The sequence below is a fragment of the Chionomys nivalis genome, chromosome 20, assembly GCF_950005125.1.
Source record: "Chionomys nivalis chromosome 20, mChiNiv1.1, whole genome shotgun sequence".
Taxonomy (NCBI): domain Eukaryota; kingdom Metazoa; phylum Chordata; class Mammalia; order Rodentia; family Cricetidae; genus Chionomys; species Chionomys nivalis.
The window spans coordinates 55,783,150-55,802,639 of record NC_080105.1 but is presented as its reverse complement, the minus strand read 5'-3'; the positions used below and the strand labels follow the sequence as shown (position 1 = coordinate 55,802,639).

The 19,490-nt window shown below is 46.0% G+C and overlaps 1 protein-coding gene across 2 annotated transcripts in view; it reads right to left on the bottom strand.

Annotated features, from left to right (window-relative positions):
- The window catches only part of Tubgcp3 (tubulin gamma complex component 3), a 62,317-nt gene that overhangs the window by 8,922 nt on the left and 33,905 nt on the right, over positions 1-19,490 (bottom strand). For both annotated transcript variants that reach the window (XM_057752772.1, XM_057752773.1), the window contains 6 exons: positions 18,221-18,331; positions 17,815-17,923; positions 15,726-15,915; positions 12,898-13,033; positions 12,020-12,088; positions 7,038-7,173 (listed from right to left, as the gene is read on the bottom strand). In XM_057752772.1, coding sequence (XP_057608755.1) covers positions 7,038-7,173; positions 12,020-12,088; positions 12,898-13,033; positions 15,726-15,915; positions 17,815-17,923; positions 18,221-18,331 — 751 coding nt within the window. The remainder of the gene's footprint in view (positions 1-7,037; positions 7,174-12,019; positions 12,089-12,897; positions 13,034-15,725; positions 15,916-17,814; positions 17,924-18,220; positions 18,332-19,490) is intronic.

Below are 19,490 nucleotides of genomic sequence, written 5' to 3'. Positions count from 1 at the left end.
ACAGACTGTTTACTTCCCCCTAGTCATCTGGAGACAGGAGAACTTGAGTGGGTAGCCTCAGGTGCTGTCCTAACTCAGTAGGAAGAAAAGGCAGGGACTCCAGCGCTGGCAGCAAGAGGAAGCAGGAGAGGCCTCCCTGGGTTTCAGAGGGAGCAGAGCCTTCATTTTAGATTTCTGACCTTCAGTTGATGTTTTAAGTGACCCAGCTTGTGGTGATGGGTCCTAAAAACAACAGCAGTCCCAACAAAGGAATACCGACAGGTAAGGGCCGCTGTAGGGCCGTGGGTCCTAGAGAGAGCAAGACATCAAAGACACACCTCAAGGGCTAGAGACCACGTGGCTCTGCTGTTCTGATGCAGTGGACACATTTAATCAAGAGAGAAAAGATGGAAACATGATCCCAAGTTTAAAAGAAAATTTAAATTCTTCAACAGATAATTAACATAGCCCAGTGCATAAATATAAATCAGTGTGTCCATGTAGACTGTGCACACGCGCGCAAGTAGTCACACGAGCAGGCAGGGGCAAGTGTGACCCTAATGAATCTGATAAGGGGTTGAGGAAGCATGCTTCTGGAGTGAGATGGAAAACACAGAAGGCAGATGTTGCTAACGGGCCGCCTGCCGAGGATTCACTCCAAGGGAGGGCTGGCACTACTGACACACAGTGACCAACTTGACCCACATGAAGATACGTAACCATTTCTTTCATGAGAAAGAAAAAAAAGGTATAAATCCTTGCTGTGGGACAATGGTCTTATACCCTGTAAAGATCTGTCACTTACATTGATTTAATAGAATGCTGATTGGCCAGTAGCCAGGCGGAAGTACAGGCAGGGCGACCAGAACAGGAGAATTCTGGAAAGCGGAAAGGCTCAATCTGCAATCATCACCCAGATGAAGAGGATGCAGGATAAGAATGCCTCACTGATAAAAAGTACCAAGCCACATGGCTAACACAGACAAAAATTATGGGTTAATAAGATGTAAGAGCTAACTACTAAGAAGCCTGAACTAATAGGCCAACCAGTTTATGATTAATGTAGGCCTCTGTGTGTTTCTTTGGGACTGAATGGCTGTATGATCAGGTGGGACAGAAACTTCTGTCAACAAATCCTATATAACTTATGTTTGGCAATAACAAAAGACTCTTAAAATTTTTCAAGAGCCAGCAGGTAAAGGGGCTTTGCCACAATTCTAACACCCTGTGCTCAAGCCCTGAACCAACATGGGAGTAGTGTATAAACAACTCCCCAGAGCTAGCCTGTCTTACACACACACACACACACACACACACACACACACACATACACACCCCACAAATAAATAAATCCAAATAAAATGAAACAAGTGCTGTTTCGAGCTTTTTTTGTGCAGAGAGAACCGGTGGAGCCCCGAGTTACTCTTTGTATGCAGAGAGCCCTGAGTTACTCTTTGAAAGTAGGCACTGACACAGTGTCCCTCAGGCAAGGGCCTGGAAGTAAGCAAACCAAAGCAGGATATTGCAAAACTGCCCTCTGGCCAAGACATGGACAGCACATCTTAAATCAGAGCAACCTGCGATTATTGCAGACTCTCCCAGGCTGAGCCCACTAATAGCTCCTCATGAACAAACTGCATGAGATTTATCAGCCCTTCCCCGGGACACACAAGCAATTACCAATTGCTGGGGAAGAGGGAAATTCTTTCATGGTTTAGCCACATGGAAGTCGCCCTTACTCCTATGAGTGATCCTAATTAAATTTACTGGATCACAGACCTAGACTAGGGTGAAATTCTGCTGTTGCCTTCCCTATCTAGGCTGAACACAAACTCCTCAGAGAGTGTCAGGCACCAGGGGTTTTTGTGCAAAAGTTGTCAGCCCAAGGAATCTACAGGGACAGGCCCCAGGATTCCCATGTTCCTCTGGCTAGAAGTCACAGCTCATTTGTTTGAAATACATCTACACCTTCCTTACAAAACACCAGAGAGTGTTTACGGCTTCCATCAGGACCCCAGATAGCTGAAGAGAACGATGTGTCCACACCACAGGTGCCACTTCCTTTATGACTATTAGCATCCTTCAACCAGGAATGTGCCTAACCAGCATCCAGCAAAGGACCCTCAGAAGAGTACCACACTCCATAGGTCTCCCCGACAGTTTGAAATCTGTATCCATGAATAGAGCTGTTACGTAGTCATTTTCTTTTAATTGAAACAGTCTCACCAGACAAAGGGAGGTTTGTAAAGCAGTTAATATAAACCTCCCTAGTCAAGAGAATCTGCAAGACTCATCTTTTTTACAGGAGCAGGGACGATTGCCAGGAGATGGCCTTCTAACCTGTCGAGCTGTCTACGCATCTACAGGGGTGCAGAGCTTCAGGGACACAGCTAGGGATTTTTGGTGACACAGCTGCCTTTGAGTCACACATGCTCCTTCAAGTAGCCCCTCACCAATACTCCTCACCCCAATGAACTCACGGGTGTGCAGAGCTGAACTTCGGGGTGGTCACTACTGTGGTCTGCCTTGGGTCCCTGTCTGGAACGAGCAGAGTCTGTTCACATCTCCCCAGCAAAAGTCACACAAAGGTGAACACACATCCGACAAGGATGCTATGCTTCCCAGTCCTCCTGAAGGCCTAGAACAGAGTGGTTTCTCTTCTGAAACTGGGCTAGCTAACCTAGCTGTCTAGCCACACAATTTGACTTCTGATTTCCATGCAGAGGACAAAGCCTTCCTTTGTCGAGAGGCGCTCAGTTACACATGGCTGTACCCTCAGAAGAAAATACTCTGCAGATCTACTGCGGGTTTTCACCAGAGCTAGAAGGAAAAGGCTCCGCCTCTCCCACCCTGATGGTAAATGTTCTGGGGATCCTCCCTGGAACACAGCAGTGCACACTAAAACACCCATGTCTACTAAGGTATGCTTCCTCATATACATACATGTGTGCCCTCTGAGTATTTTCTGAAACAGCCTCCGGGCATTCACTTTCATCCCAGTACTCACAAGACCTGCATACCCAGGGCCACCTGGATCAGTGTTAACATAGACCGTCTTTTTCCAGTTCCTATTACATGACAGACGTAGCTTTCTTTCTAGGAAAACATGTCCCTTCATCTTGTGAAGGAGACACTCTTCTGTAGTGACCACTGATGTGAGGTCGGGCTATTGGAAAACAAAGTTGAGAACACAACCCCTCCAGGCATAACTGAAATCTGTTACCCTCATGGCTGTCCTTCCCGGCCAAGGAATCAAAACAGTCTACCAGCTGCTGTGAGGCTCTGAGGATTATACAGTCTTTATTCAAAAGCACAGCATATTCCTTTATACCTGGAAATATCACCTGCACCTGCTATCCCTTGGCTTTACCCAGTACCCTGAAAATGCACACAAAATACATGCTTAAAGTATGTCTTATGACTGGCCCAGAAGAAGCATCCCAGCCGTGGGAGCGGTCTCGGTGTGAGGCCAGCACTGTGGTGCAATGAACACTGCTGGGCTAACTCCTAGTTCTGCACACAGAGTTAGGGATGTCTATGGGGGCTGGAGAGATGGCTTGGCAGTTAAGAGCATTTCCTGTTCTTGCAGAGAGTTTCTCAGTACCCACATAGCAGCTCATGATTGTCAGTAATGCCAATTTCAGGAGACCCAACACCCTCTTCTAGCTCTGAAGACACCAGGCATACACACGATGCACATATGCATATGCAGGGAAATACTCAGATGTCCTTCCCTGGGCTTATCTAGACCCTAGATATGCAGACTCATTCCTGGCTGTCTACTGCCCTCTAAAGGCTACTCAAAGATCTTCAGTGTGAGCTGCATGAGCAGCTCCTTGCTCCAGGCAGACACTCCTGCAGCGGGGACACTTCCCTAAGCCCAAGAGTTCTTTTTAAAGTTCTTCCCTGGTTCTGCTGTTTAAGGTGGCTCAATCAAATACCTATCTGATTCACTGTCCAACACTTGGGATTTAAAAGGTTTTAGGAACCAGCATTTTTCTCCATGTCTTGTGTTCTACATCCAGTTGCCCTCATGTCCCTCTAACATCATTCGGACTGTGTGAATTAGTTACAGGCAAGTGTCACTCACAAAAACAACAACTCACTGTGGAGCTCAAGCTGTGTGCGGTTCCGAGGACTTGTTTGCAAATTTAGTCCCGCAACTGTAGGCAGTCAAACCCAAGGCAGGCAGAGAGCTGTCTCACTGCTGATCACAAAGACTCATCTGCCCACTAACATCAAGTCACCCGGACACAGGTTTGGAGAGAAAGGCATCTGAGGTACCAACTTTGTAAGGTGCATCATCATTAACTACATCACCACAAAGAAAACAGCTGCCAAGCAGACCGGCCTGTGCTGCCCATCCGTCTGTAGGCCCAAGTCACTTCCCAGTGCCTGCCCCTCTCCCTACAGTGATTAGTAACGCACACTGCCCTCCTACAGCTCCGTCCAGAACCACTGGGCCATCTTTCCAAAGGCAACCAACCAAGGCTGTGGTGACATACATGCAGGCAATGCAGTCACTGATGGCTGCAGCGTAGCAGCTTCGGACACCTAAAGAGTGGAGACAGAGGAACATGCTGACTTCAAGCTAACCCTAGGTTCCCACGGTTTCTGAGTAGACAGTGAGCGGGCTCGGCTTCCCACCTTCCCTGTCTACTGCAGGCACAGGCTGAGCAAGGAGCAGTGAGCAGCGGTGGCAAGTGAGGCTATGACACAGGAGGAGGCTAACTCCTCGGCACCCATCCAACCTCTTGTCACCAAAGCTTCCTAGAATGCAGTGACCAGAAAACTGTCACCTATGCCTCCTTCCAAGTTCCTCCATGGCTTCTGTGCTGAAAGAAACTTGGGTTCCTCCACAAAGCCTTCCATCTTTGATTCATTTCATTTTGTTCTTGACTCATTTTCTCCAAGGCTTCCATTTTTGCCTTCCAATACACTTAAGAGTCAAGCCAAGTACAGACATGCAATTATAGAATCCTGGGCCAATCACTTCCCTCACTCAGTCCTGGACTGTTCTCCACTGGAGGGAAGGGCATGTGACAATAAGGTCTCCACAATGCCTCCAGAGAGGTTTTGTGACTGACTGGTGACTGATGCCCCTAAAAGGGTGACTCCAGACCAGACACAGCACTCAGCAGGGGCACGGCCTCACTGCAGACATCAATCAGCAGGAGCAGTCCTACTCGGCAGTCAGAAGGGCCAGAGAGAAGCAGACTGCTAACATTTTAGTCCAGGGATAATGTGGTACTTCAAACACACTAATTTCAAACAGAATTATTATTTACATTTCTTTATATATGTTTTTACTATTTTATGATAAATTAGTATTTGTTTTATTATAGTTTGAGTGTTTTACCTGCATGTATGTATATGCACAACATGCATGCTGGTGTCAGAGGTTGTCAGTTTGCGTGTATGTACATATATGCACCTCATGCATGCTGGTGTCAGAGGCTTTCAGTTTGCCTGCGTGTATGCATATGCACCACATGTAGGTTAGTGCCAGAGCCTATTAGAAGAGGGCATCGATTCCTCTGGGACTGGAGTAATAGGTGGTTGTGACCACCATGTGGGTGTTAGAAACTGAACCTCAGTCCTCAGCAAGAGCAGCAAGTACTCTCTCCAGCCACTTACTCACATTTCATAGAGTTTGACTATCTCACACATAACATAGTGCACTGCCCCCAACCAGTGTGCTTTGTTGCCAACACTACCAGAGGATTAACACTCCTAAGAGCCCAATGTTTAAACATCATTTTGCATCTCAATTAGTAAGCAAACAGCTTAAATGAAAGGAAATACAATTGCAGGGTCAGACTTGGGGGCGTGGAGAAGACCAGACACCTTACTGCACAAGTCTAGCCTCAGCTCTGTACAAAGTTGCTATTCTTCCTCTTAGAGGGCCTAAGAGGCCAATCTCTCCCCTGCCCCCCGAGTGTGTGTATGTGAGAGACAGAGAGAGACAGAGAAAGAAAGAGAGAAACAGAGACAGACAGACAGACAGACAAAGAGAGAGAAGGCTGTGAGGAAGACAAGCTCACCCTCCACACTGCCAGTTTCATCACGTGAAGCAGGAAACTAGTTGCATCCCCTTTACTTCCTTCTCGGCCACCAACCAGGAGACAGGAATCAGCCATCAAGGACTAGACAGCTGTGTTGAGAGCCCTGGTAAAGGCCACTCTTTCCTACGGCCACACTTGGGTGGCCACAATGCCTGTGACCCGCTGCAGCCATCACAGATGACAACCACAGCAGCGTGAGGAAACCTCTTCTTTCCAATAACCGCCATTTTATTTATGATTAACTTTACTAATCAGAGGGCAGATTCAGTTTAGTTATTCTTTAGAGAGGTTTATGAGATGTTTTCATAGTCAATTTCAACATAATGAACTCAAAATTATTCATAACTGATGTAATTCAATATTATAACATGAACCATATCTAGACTAAAGGCCTAAGTGTCATAACTATAGCTCTAAATTATAAAATATAAAACATGTCCACATCCTAGATTATGGTCAAAATAAAATTTGACACCTCAAAGAGAATATAATTAAGGCACTAAGTGAAATTAAATAAGCCAAGGACCTATTGAAAGGTTCTCCTTCCTTGGAAATTAGTGACTAAAGAAACTCAAGTCAGGGCTGGGAAGACGGCTCAGTGGTTAAGAGCACTGTCTGCTCCTTCAAAGAATCTGGTCAGATGACCAGGACCCACAGAGCAGCTGACAATCGTCTATAAGGCCAATTCCAGAGGACCCAACACCCTCTTCTGGTCTCTGTATGTACCAAGTACACATGGTGCACATACACAGACACTCACACATTTTTTTTTTTTACGATTTTTTAAATTAAACATGAACATTAGTAAAAAAAAATATGATTTTAAAAGAATCTTCATGGTATGGAAAAAATCTACTGTGACTTAATTTTCTCTTACTCTCTAATGAAGTCAAGACCCAATGCTCCAACCCAAGGCCCAAGAGTGAGGTCTTTCAGCGCAGCTCCAAAAGAATAGGGTGTGGCAGCACAGATGCAGCTGGGCCCCGGCTTTACCTGGCATGTTCCTTAGGAGTTTCGCATTGCACATGTGTCCTTTCCGTATGTCCGTGAGGATGTACTCCATGCGCTTGGCCCTCCACAGGAAGTTAAACACTCTCAGGTAGTGGCTCATGCATTCTCGTGTGAACACCTACAGAGGCAAAAGACAGGGCGTGGATCTTGAGCAAAGAATCTCCTAGTCCAGGCCCTCGCCTTCCCATCATAGGCAAACACAGGACTCCAGTACGTTCTGTGTGGTACAGAGGTAAGGCAGGCCGCACACTTCAGAAGAACCACCCTGCAACAACAGCCACCTGCTCCCTCACAGGCCAGGCAGGCAGACTCTAACAGCAGCAATAGCTACGTGTATGTCAGTCTTGGAGCTGGACAAGGGTGAGGGTAATGTGACAGGAAGACAGATCACCAGGACTTTTCTTAACCCTCCAGTTGTCAAAACCAGGAACTGGAACTCCCTATGTAGACCAGGCCAGTCTCAAACTCAAGAGACTCGCCTGCCTCTGCCCCCAAGTGTTAAGATTAAAGGTGTGCACCACCACATCCAGTTTTTTATTATTTATGTCTTGCCAACATGTATGTCTATGCACCATGGGCATGCCTTGTGCCCCTGAAGGCCAGAAAAGGACATTGGATCCCCATGGCTGTAGCTACAGATGGTTGTGAGCCACTGTCTGGGCACTGGGAGTAGAACGTGGGTCCTCTAGAAGAGCAGCAAGTGTTCCTAAGCACTGAGCCAACTCTCTAGCCACAACTCAACCAAACTTTAAACCAAGCCTCTATTAGTCTAAATGTGGACCCTTGACTGTAACCCCCAAATTCTAAGAGACACATACAGAGGGCTCACTTGCTTTGGTGACGACAGTAAAGGCAAGCCCAGCAGCATCTCCATGCTGAGGTCATCATTACAGGCCCTCTGACTCTGTCCTAATGATGGTGATGATGGTGATGATGATGGTGATGGTGGTGATGGTGATGATGATGATGGTGGTGATGATGGTGATGATGATGATGGTGGTGATGATGGTGATGATGGTGATGATGATGGTGATGGTGGTGGTGGTGATGATGATGGTGGTGATGATGGTGATGATGGTGGTGATGGTGGACAAGGAAACAACCACACAAAGGACTGACTGAAACTACTCTTAAGTAATTCAAAAATCAAACCCAAGAGTCTAGGGCACTATCTGTGTATCATTGGTTTCCTACACTATTAATTACCACTCTGTGATAACAGAGATTAAGCAGATGCTATGAGTCAATTACTGGATTCTTCTCTATATACATGATATATCATAAAGTGGTCTTCGAAGTACCTTATTCTCATAGATTTTAAAAATTCAGCTAAGCCATAATCTTTCAAGTACTGACTGTATAAAAGGAAGACACCCAGCTCTGACCCGGAAGCAAGTGCCACCCATAACAGTTTTACCATCTGGCTACACTGCCCACCTAAGGGAGACTATGGTCCAGAAATACAGCAAACTCCAGACTCCACATCTGCAGAGATCTCAACAACGAGCAAGTCTCCATCCTGTTCAGTGTGGGAACAAGCAGCCCTGATGAGGCCCTGTTCCCAGCCTTCCTCACCAACCTTGGATGCTAGCACATAGCATGGCCCGAAGTCCTCCAAATCAGCCTCCTGCAGCTGGAATCAAGATTCCGTGACCTCACTACACTCAGATCTGGATGGACTTTACCACAAATAATTTGGAGCTCATGAAAAGCAAGGTCAACCAGAAATACTTCACACAGTTAATAAGCAACATTTAGCTAATGTGTTCCTCAGTAACTTGGGTTGTGAATTTTACAATGTCCCAAATTAGACTTATTCAAAATTTCACTGACATTTTATATCTTAGAATTAGAGAAGCTAACATTGCTATTATACAAGATATAATTATATGATTGCTACAAGATATATTCCTACTATAATTAAATTCTGTTCAAAAATGACAACCACAATTAATGAGAATAGAACGGAAACAGGTAACACACAAATTAGCTAAGGGAAAAGCAGAAAAAAACCTGTGTTTATAAAATAGGCTTCCCTTTTGTCTTTCATGGTTTTCTTTTTGCATGTGTGTGTATTATGGGTGCATGTGCACGCAGATGTCTTCAATTGCATGTGTGCACTATGGGTGCATGTGCATACAGATGTCTTCAATTGCATGTGTGTGTACTATGGGCGCATGTGCACGCAGATGTCTTCAATTGCATGTGTGTGTATTATGGTTGTATGTGCATGCAGATGTCTTCAATTGCATGTGTGTGTATTATGGTTGTATGTGCATGCAGATGTCTTCAATTGCTCTCCCCCTAGTATTGATTTAGTCTCTTGTCTGAATCCAGAGCTCACTAATTCAACTACTCCAATAATACCAGTTTATTCTGGTAACCTCCCATTTCTCCTTCCTATATGTGGCGATATTTTGTTTGTGATCTAACAAGTAGAGCTTGCCTAAAGATCAGAGTTCAGAGCTAGACACTAGTTAGCCATAGAAGCCAGGCAGTGGTGGCACATACCCTTAATCCCAGCACTTGGGAGTCACACACCTTTAATTCTAGTACTAGGAAAGTGGAGATAGGAAGGGATATGGCTGGGCAGAGAGAGAAATACAAGGCAGAAGGAGACAGGAACTCAAAACATTCAGTCTGTGGATTCCTAGAAACAGGATCATCCCTTTGGTCTGAAGATTGAGTAGAAGTAAGAATACTGGCTGAGAACCTGGAAACAACCTAAATGCCCCTTGACCGAAGAATGGATAAGGAAAATGTGGTACATTTACACAATGGAGTACTACACAGCAGGAAAAAATAATGACATCTTAATATTTGTGGGCAAATCAATGGATCTAGAAAACATCATATTGAGTGAGGTAACCTAGGTCCAAAATGACAAATATAGTATGTACTCACTCATAAGTGGCTTCTAGACATAAAGCAAAGAAAAACCAGCCTACAATTCACAATCCCAGAGAACCTAGACAACAAAGAGGACCCTAAGAGAGACATACATGGATCTAATCTACATGGGAAGTAGAAAAAGACAAGATCTCCTGAGTAAATTGGGAGCATGGGGATCATGGGAATAGAAGGGGAGGGGAGAGACAGGGAGGGGAACAGAGAAAAATATATCTCTCAATAAAAACCATTAAAAAAAAAAGAACTAGTGGCTGGCTGCTCTGCTTCTCTGATCTTTCAGTATCTATCCCTATGTCTGACTTGGGTTTTTATTATTGAGACCAATCAGAATTTGCACAACATCTATGACTGAAATCGCAGGAGGCTTGCATGGGCACTCAGCATGAGAACTGAAGATCTGAGCTACAGTCACCAAGCTTTGCCGCAAATGCTTAACCCACTGAGCCATCTCCCTGGCCCTCCTTTTACATCTCAGTGACTTCTGGATAATATTATATCTGACAAACAGTGTCTAATACTAGTTTGAGCAAGTGTGCTTGTGTACTAATATGCCTTTAGTTATGGCAATTGATAAAATTTCACCACCCACAAACAGAAACACCAAAAGTCATGCAGGAGAGCACCCCTACACTTATTCCTGGCTGAGCTACCCAACAACCCCAGAGTCCTTTCTTCTTTCTCCATCTGGCAGCCCAGGCTGCTGTCACAGACAACACAGCTGACCTACGATTGATCCTGTGGGCCAGAGAGAGCTGTCACAGATGTGTCATTAAAAGAAAGCTGGGTATAAACTGTTCTTCAGTCCTGCTAAAGCTGTATTCAGAACCCGAGTTTTAGCCGTACACAGCACACAATGGAACGCTGACAGGACACACCTGGACAACACTCCTCCTTCCTCATCACAGCCCCTCCACTTCCTTAACAACCAATGCGATTATCTTTACTACGGGATCTTTGGCTGTGGGGCCTCAAATGGAACTCAGGACCTTACTCATAAGTAAGTGCTCTAGCACTGAGCTACATCCTGGGCCTTGTTACTGTATCTTTCATGAATGAAAATACATAATGCACATAAACTAACAAAGCAGATAATATGAAGTCCTAAATAACTTGCTGAAATACCACACGGTTCCGCACACTAACCGCTACTCAGAGCAGTGCTCAGGACACAAGCCAAGGAGAAAGGCCAATATGAATACGGTGAAAGATTAAACCTGAAGAATAGTTGTGCATTTAAACCAGTAGCTCTGACCTGATCAAAGCCAAATATGAGATTCATGAGTCAAAGAAACCTCCATTACAGCTCGCAGGCCACAGTGGACTTAAGACACATGGCATTCTGTGGACATGATTTATCCCACAGAAGGGACAGTCATGAAGTCACTCTGCACCAAGCACTAGAGAAATGATTTTAGAGCCCAATCAGACCATGCTTAGCAAACAGCCCCAACGGTAAAAGAAATACAATGTAGTTCCCCAGCATTTCAGACAGAGAAATGACTGGTGAAAGAGGTTCTGTGGTCAGGAGAATTGACTCAGTCCTAGAGACAGACATGTAAAGGGAACCCTCAAGCTTCTGTGCCGTGGTAGGAGAAGCGGCCCATCTTTCTCAACACGGGTGAAAGAGCTATGAACAACGCAACAGCTATGGACTCATCAGCTTAAATCAATGCTAATATCAAACTTCATCTGAGAAGGAAAATGTGATTCCCCGAAAATATACTTTATGCTTCCTTTCAAATTATCCTAAATTAGTTGCTACAGTCTAAGAATAATGGCATAAAATGAACAATGCATTTATTAAGCACTTGCTGAAATCTGTGACAGAACAAATGATATTTCTAAGAATTCTTAAAATAATAGAGCATTTCAGCTCTCATTAATAATTATATGAAACACAGTCCTGGCTTAAGCAACTCATTCAGTGGGTAAACCCTACCGGCACAATGACTTCGAACCTTAGTTTTCAGACAAGGAAGTCAGTTTGAAACAGTAAAACGCCAGCAATCCAAACAGCTGTGAACATCACGCACAAGTACATAGAATGCTCTTACGGTGGCGATCGGTCCATCAACGTGGTAATCCAGGCTGAAGACATCCCACCCGGTGTCACCTGGAGAGACCTAATAGTAATAAAACAAAACAAGTTCTTACTGCTGAAGAGCCTGTTAACTGTTCTAAGAAAAGACAGTAAAGTAATGGACGACAGAGATCTGCCTCCGCCTCAGCGACAGCGCCCACAGCAGTCACATGTGCTCTGCGAACACCACAGCACCTCTGGGGACGGCACCACACTGTCTCCTATCAGGCTCTAAATCCCCAAAGCCTGCATTTCAAGAAAAGCATGGGTTCTAGCTGTGACGCAGTCAGTCAGTGAGGACTCTCATTCACAACCTCACCTCCACGCACGGCCCTTCTGCCACCACCTCCAGACTCCAGTGGTCTGAGGGCAGACGTGGCCCCTGCCTGCCGACCGTGTGTATCACCTCCAATTTACCATTAAGTGTGGTTCACTTCACTAAGCATCTGTGATGTCCCCATGCTCTGTGGAACCTGTTTCATGCACAGCATCCAACTTGGGAGCTGTCCCCTTAGAAGGATGATGATGTGACTTAAGGAGAAGAACTTGCTGCCTCTAACACAGGGCAGAGCACACCCAGGTAGTTTCCAGGAACAAGACTTGTGTTTGACACAACAGGAAGAGACTGGAGAGGACACTGGACTCAAGTGCCCCACACATGCCCCTGGCACCCTCACAAGCCCCCAGCATCTTCACCTGCCCCCGGCACCCTCGCATGCCCACGACACCCTCACAAGCCCCCGGCACCCTCGCATGCCCACGACACCCTCACAAGCCCCCGGCACCCTCACATGCCCACAACACCCTCACAAGCCCCCAGCAGCCTCACAAGCCCCTGGCAGCCTCACATACCTCCAGCAGCCTCACATCCAGCCTCCTAAGGATCTCCGGGCTGTCAAACTGAGCATTGGTGGCTCTAACAGCAGTTTCAAGAATCCCCGTCAAGTTATGTTGATATAAAGTCGTTGCTGGGCGAACAAGTTCTGGTCTTAAGAAACGTGTTCAAAATTAAAGTTATTGTTACTTGAATTTTTAAAACTTATGAATTAAAAAAGTAAAAGTTCAAAAACTGAGAAGACAAATGGGATGGGTAAATGTAGCTATAAATGCATTACGGTGCCCCCAGCAACCACCCTGTGGTCTCAGGCAGGTTTCTTAGAAGCCTTTTAAAGAGTATAGCTCTGGCGCACGCCTTTAATCCCAGCACTCGGGAGGCAGAGGCAGGCAGATCTCTGTGAGTTCGAGGCCAGCCTGGTCTACAAAGGGAGTTCCAGGACAGGCTCCAAAGCTACAGAGAAACCCTGTCTCGAAAAACCAAAATAAATAAATAAATAAATAAATAAATAAATAAATAAATAAATAATAAATATAAAAAATAAAAAATAAATAAATAAAGAGTATAGCTCCAAAACCCTGTGTTGCTCACTGTAAAGACAACCAAGTGAGCCGCTCTGAGCACACACACCACAATCTGGAATGCTTCACTGTCTTCTAAGGCTTCTTTTTCCCACCTCTGTGCTTAATAGCTATTAACATACCTTTAACAAACTCTCTACGTCTGGTTCATCAAAAAAAACCCTTCATGACAGCAATTGCATATAGGGTTGTAGAAAGCACAGTTCTTCAAAATGTTAAAAAACACTAATTTTCATTCAGCTTAGGCTGAAAGTACGTGCATGCTATACATTTTGATGAAAATTTCAAATTATGACTGGCTTAAGGGTATATAATTATACCCTTAATATAACTTCCTATGAAGACCCAATGTCTACACAAGTACAGATATCACAGTTCCAAAGGGCCCAGTGGAGCCATACCACCACACTTCAGTGCTAAGGGCCGTGTCTACAAACATGAGGTGCCCACTCTTCTGATTAAGAGATGGCGATCATCTCAGGGGTGCCTATGAAGTGGTAGGCAGGGACAAGGGGAAAGCGGGAGAGAGTGGGGGTTCTCCCCTTACACTTAAATCACACCTCTGAGAAGAGAAGACAGCACTGCCAGATGACGCTCCAGGAGGGGCAGAGAGGGCTCTGGGAAGAGGGCATCTGCAATGCTCTCCAGACGGCTAACTCTGTGCTGCCTAGCAAGGATTCCTGCACACATGTACACCATGCATACCCACACTGTGCTGCCCTGCGAGGATGCCTGCATACATGTGCACCATTCACACCCACATTCCGTGCTGCCTGCACACATGTGCACCATTCACACCCACACTCCGTGCTGCCCTCACACATGTGCACCATGCACACCCACTCAGTGCTGCCCGCACACATGTGCACCATGCACACCCACACTCCGTGCTGCCCGCACACATGTGCACCAGGCACACCCACACTCCGTGCTGCCCACACACATGTGTACCATGCACACCCACACTCCATGCTGCCTGCACACATGTGCACCATGCACACCCACTCCGTGCTGCCCGCACACATGCCCATTCACATCCACACTGTGCTGCCCACACACATGTGCACCATGCAACCCACACTCTGTGCTGCCTGCACACATGTGCACCATGCACACCCACTCCGTGCTGCCTACACACATGTGCACCATGCACACCCACTCCGTGCTGCCCACACACATGCCCATTCACATCCACACTGTGCTGCCCACACACATGTGCACCATGCAACCCACACTCTGTGCTGCCTGCACACATGTGCACCATGCACACCCACTCCGTGCTGCCTACACCCATGTGCACCATGCACACCCACACTCTGTGCTGCCTGCACACATGTGCACCATGCATACCCACACTCTGTGCACCTCTACATGCACCTAGAGGACATCTTCCCTCTGAGAGCTCCTCGTCACACGCTCTAACTCTCCAGGAAGCTGCCTCACTTCTGCTGTGGAAATGCTCTGCTCTGAGTGGGACTGCCAAGCATCCACACCAGTGACCAACTCTAACTCAGGTGTTCCAGGTGAGCAGCACCACACAAACTGTCGGGTTGATGAGACGGGACAGCTGGAGACCAGACCTCCACAGAAATCAGATAAATCTAACTTTGAGGTCACCGGGCCAAAACATCAGCTTCACTAGCACAAGCAAGGTGTACCGGTAACTTGTTCCCTTTTCCTCCTAAGAGTGAAGTTTAATTGTGTATCCTAAAGGGAACACTGATTCACGGCAACTGACAACACCACACAAATGCCTCAGTGAAAACACTGCCCTGCTGTGACCACATGTGGCCCATTCATCAACAGCCCTATCTGGAGCCCTGAGCTACATCAGGTACGGATGCTCCGCAACAGGAAGAAGACAGCAGGGAGCACAGTGAGAAGGGCAATGCTTTGTCAAGCTGCATAAAACACATCAACTAAAAGTCAATTTAAAATATGTAATTATCAAATTAGCTTCAAACTGAAGCCACAGTTAACTGTGACTACTGCCCAGCTCTACCCACTCAGGAAGCTACTATACATGTCATGGTGCTCAGGGGGACATGGGGCGTGCCCATTAACTCAGCAAGGCACACATCTGACGGTCTGCTGGCAACCAAAGAAGAAAGTAGGATTTAACTCACGAAAACAGTATCTATGTAGCTTGTTTTAAACACAGAGTTTCTAAGAATTCAACTAATTCCCTCCTAAAGCCACTTATTCCTTTAAAGAAAAATCATCATGGTAAAGATACTGCATCCTTTAAAGATGGAGTTTCTCACTTTAGCAAATCCATTAGGTGCCTTATGAAGTCTCCTTGGCCGAGAAGCAGGTACCGCCGCATGGCCTGCATGTGCTCCAACAAGCTGTATTTCTTATTGAGGACATCCAGTAGATATTTGCTGGTTTCAAAATAAGCAGCGTCAATTTTCCCTTGAAATGCGTTTTCTAAGTCTGTGACTAAATCTGCAGCTGTGGAGAACAAAAGGAAGAGGTACACACCCATGTGTAACAAAGGGAGAGGTACACACCCATGTGTAACAAAGGGAGAGGTACACACCCATGTGTAATAAAGGGAGAGGTACACACCCATGTGTAACAAAGGGGAGAGGTACACACCCATGTGTAATAAAGGGAGAGGTACACACCCATGTGTAACAAAGGGAGAGGTACACACCCATGTGTAACAAAGGGAGAGGTACACACCCATGTGTAATAAAGGGAGAGGTACACACCCATGTGTAATAAAGGGGAGAGGTACACACCCATGTGTAACAAAGGGAGAGGTACACACCCATGTGTAACAAAGGGGAGAGGTACACACCCATGTGTAATAAAGGGAGAGGTACACACCCATGTCTAAGTACACACCCATGTGTAATAAAGGGGAGAGGTACACACCCATGTGTAACAAAGGGAGAGGTACACACCCATGTGTAACAAAGGGGAGAGGTACACACCCATGTGTAATAAAGGGAGAGGTACACACCCATGTGTAATAAAGGGAGAGGTACACACCCATGTGTAACAAAGGGGAGAGGTACACACCCATGTGTAACAAAGGGAGAGGTACACACCCATGTAACATGCATCTTAACAAGGAACATAGTGCATACATGGACTCAGAGCCAGCCCATCTGTGTAGACCCCAGCCAGGCAGTCAGTGAAGGCAAGGCAGTCCTGAGACTGAAAGGCCAGCGTGCCCCTCACCAAGAGCAGATGCTGGCACCTGGCTTCACTGCCTGTAAACCCAAGGACCACAGTGCAGGCTGTAACTAAAGTCAGTTTCACTAACTCCTCTCACAGCCACATTCGAGCACCAGAATCCCAATAGGACTAGGAGACTCCAGGAGACCACCTACACCTCTTGTATGTTCTAGCATGATGGAAAGATCTTAACTCCAGCACTACAAACGGTCTTCTGACTCCTCTTCCAGCTCTTCTTTTTTTTTTTTTTCTTCGAGACAGGGTTTCTCTGTGGTTTTGGAGCCTGTCCTGGAACTAGCTCTTGTAGACCAGGCTGGTCTCGAACTCACAGAGATCCGCCTGCCTCTGCTTCTCAAGTGCTGGAATTAAAGGCGTGCGCCACCACCGCCCGGCTCCTCTTCCATCTCTTAATCACAGTTATCTTCCCCCAAGTTGGCTCTGATCCCCTCTTTCTTCCAGGAATACCCCAGAAGATAAATGGAAGTCTGCACATAAGTCACTTGCGTGAGATGCTGAGATGCTGTGGCTCTCAGGAACTGCACAGGCTGCCTCCTAACCTTAGAAGCCCTCAGAATGGCCTTGCCCTTAGCCGTCATGGAGAATCAGGCACTCCCGAAATCTCTAAATTCTGCCCCAGCCTTTTGTTGGAGTTTTCATGAACCACTGCCAACACAGCATCTTATGCAAAGTAACAGAACCAAGATGGCAAGAGTACTGGGAGGCTGGAAATACCCTGAAAGGGGAACATGGAGGCTGAGTCAGGCAGCAAGGAGAGAAAACGAAGAGGGAAGAGGAGCAGATTTCTACCAGCTGACAGGGGAGAACCTATACAATGAAACCAACCTCTGAAGAAGCTGAGTCATGAGGCTAACACTGCCTTCCTGTTGGCTGTATTTATTCACTATCTTTTTATTATGAAGGAGAATAAAGCAATGCAAATTACTAAGGAGGAAATGGTCAACACTACTCCAATGCTAACTCCATATTTTAAAAAACTGAACACCCACAAAGCAATAGATTATTTCCCGGATGTACATATATGCTGTGTATAATTCAGGTAACCTAGCAACATGTCACCACCACCAGTGTGTCTCCCACTGTCCCGCACCAGCACAGCCACATCCCCACCCCCATCCCCCCCAGCACCAGCACCTAGAGCCGTACCATCACCAGGGGACTCTGCAGGCTTAGTCACGGCTATCATTTTTGTAGTCGGTGTCTGATCGTGACAAACTTGGTGCAAGAAATTTATTGACTTTCCTATCAAAAGGACCTAAAAAGGAAAATATGCTGATTACCTTTATACAAAAGTTAGTGATCCAAACATCCAAATATTCATAAATTACATATTATTAGCTATTGATTTAAAAATACAAGACATGAACACTGGCTCTCTATCAAGTGAGTTCTTGGTGCTCAAGAAAACAGAAGGATAAACGTATATCAGCACAGTCCATTAGGAAGACACAAGAAAACTGCTCTAACTGGAACTTAGTTTGCCGTCACATAGTTCACACATTCTGAGTAATGACAACAGACAATGGCAAAGTGTCTTCCAGCCCAGCCCTACCTTTCTAGACTGGTCCATCGTCATGAAGGAAGGGATCATAGACTTTCTCAGTGTGTACTTGTCATGCCACAGACGGTCAGTTTTAACGGTTGGATCTGATGCCACAAAAAACTAAGAGTAAAGGAACACGGGGCATTAGAAATATTTGTGAAAAAGATTAGCTACTAGTAACAAAAAAATTATAATTATTCTATATGTAAGTTACTCAGACACCAGGAGTCCACTCATTTATACAACAAACTTGTTTGGCAAAGCATTCTGGACAGAAAGCTCTCGTAAGTTGATTATCTTCCCAGACATTTATAACCAAATTATAACAAAAACAAGTCGGGCCTTTCTGTGGAGACTTAGAAGCGAGTCTCAGCATGAGTACCAATGAAGCTTTCCCCAGAGCTCCAGGATCTGTGTCCTGAGAACTTCTGCCTGCTGTGGAGCTCTGAACGTGGCCTCAACATGGAATTCAAGAGCATTCTTAGCACTCGTGTCCAGTTGCCCTCGGTTTAAGAACTCCTGACCCCCTCCATTCAGAGCGCCACATGCAGGCGAGGTCAGCACCACCTGAGCATGTAGCAGCACACAAACTGCCACCTGCTGCAGTGCTCACAGCACACAGGAGCTCCTACGCAAAGGCTAACTACAACCAACTAGCCAAGGGCACTAGAGGAAGAGACTTTCTCCTGTGACTCTCATCTACTCATCCAAGTCCCAGGTCATCTTCCCCTTCCTACACCCACATCGCAGGAAGGACTTTCTGTAGCAGGAGAAGATCCAGCTGCCACTGCTCCAATTTATCTACACTATAAAGATGCCACCTCCACTTCAGACACAGGGTTTAGTACCACTGCTCTCATCCCTGCTACCTAGCTTTCTGGAAGCAGAACTGATGAGTGAGGGAGGTTCAGTTTGTACGTGTGATGCCACACACCCTCAAAGCCCATGCAGCTGGCACCCCCACCAGCAGGGTACCCTGCATGCTATACCCTTAGCTAAATAAAGTTTAGCATACTGCCATACTGCCAATTCCCTTTGGTGTTTTCCTCCTGTCTTTAGCCTACCCTTCTATTTCAATTTTTACTAGTACACAGATTCTTCAGGCATTATACATTTAAAATTGGAAATCACTGCATGTTACAAATTCAGCTTTCCAAAGTTGAACATTTCCCAGGGTTTGCAGTATGTTCCATGTTTTTTGTTCGCCCTATTCTGTTTGTTGTTGTTGTTGTTACAGCTTTGGGCTTCCCGACTCTCATATGAGCTTCCCATTTTCAGA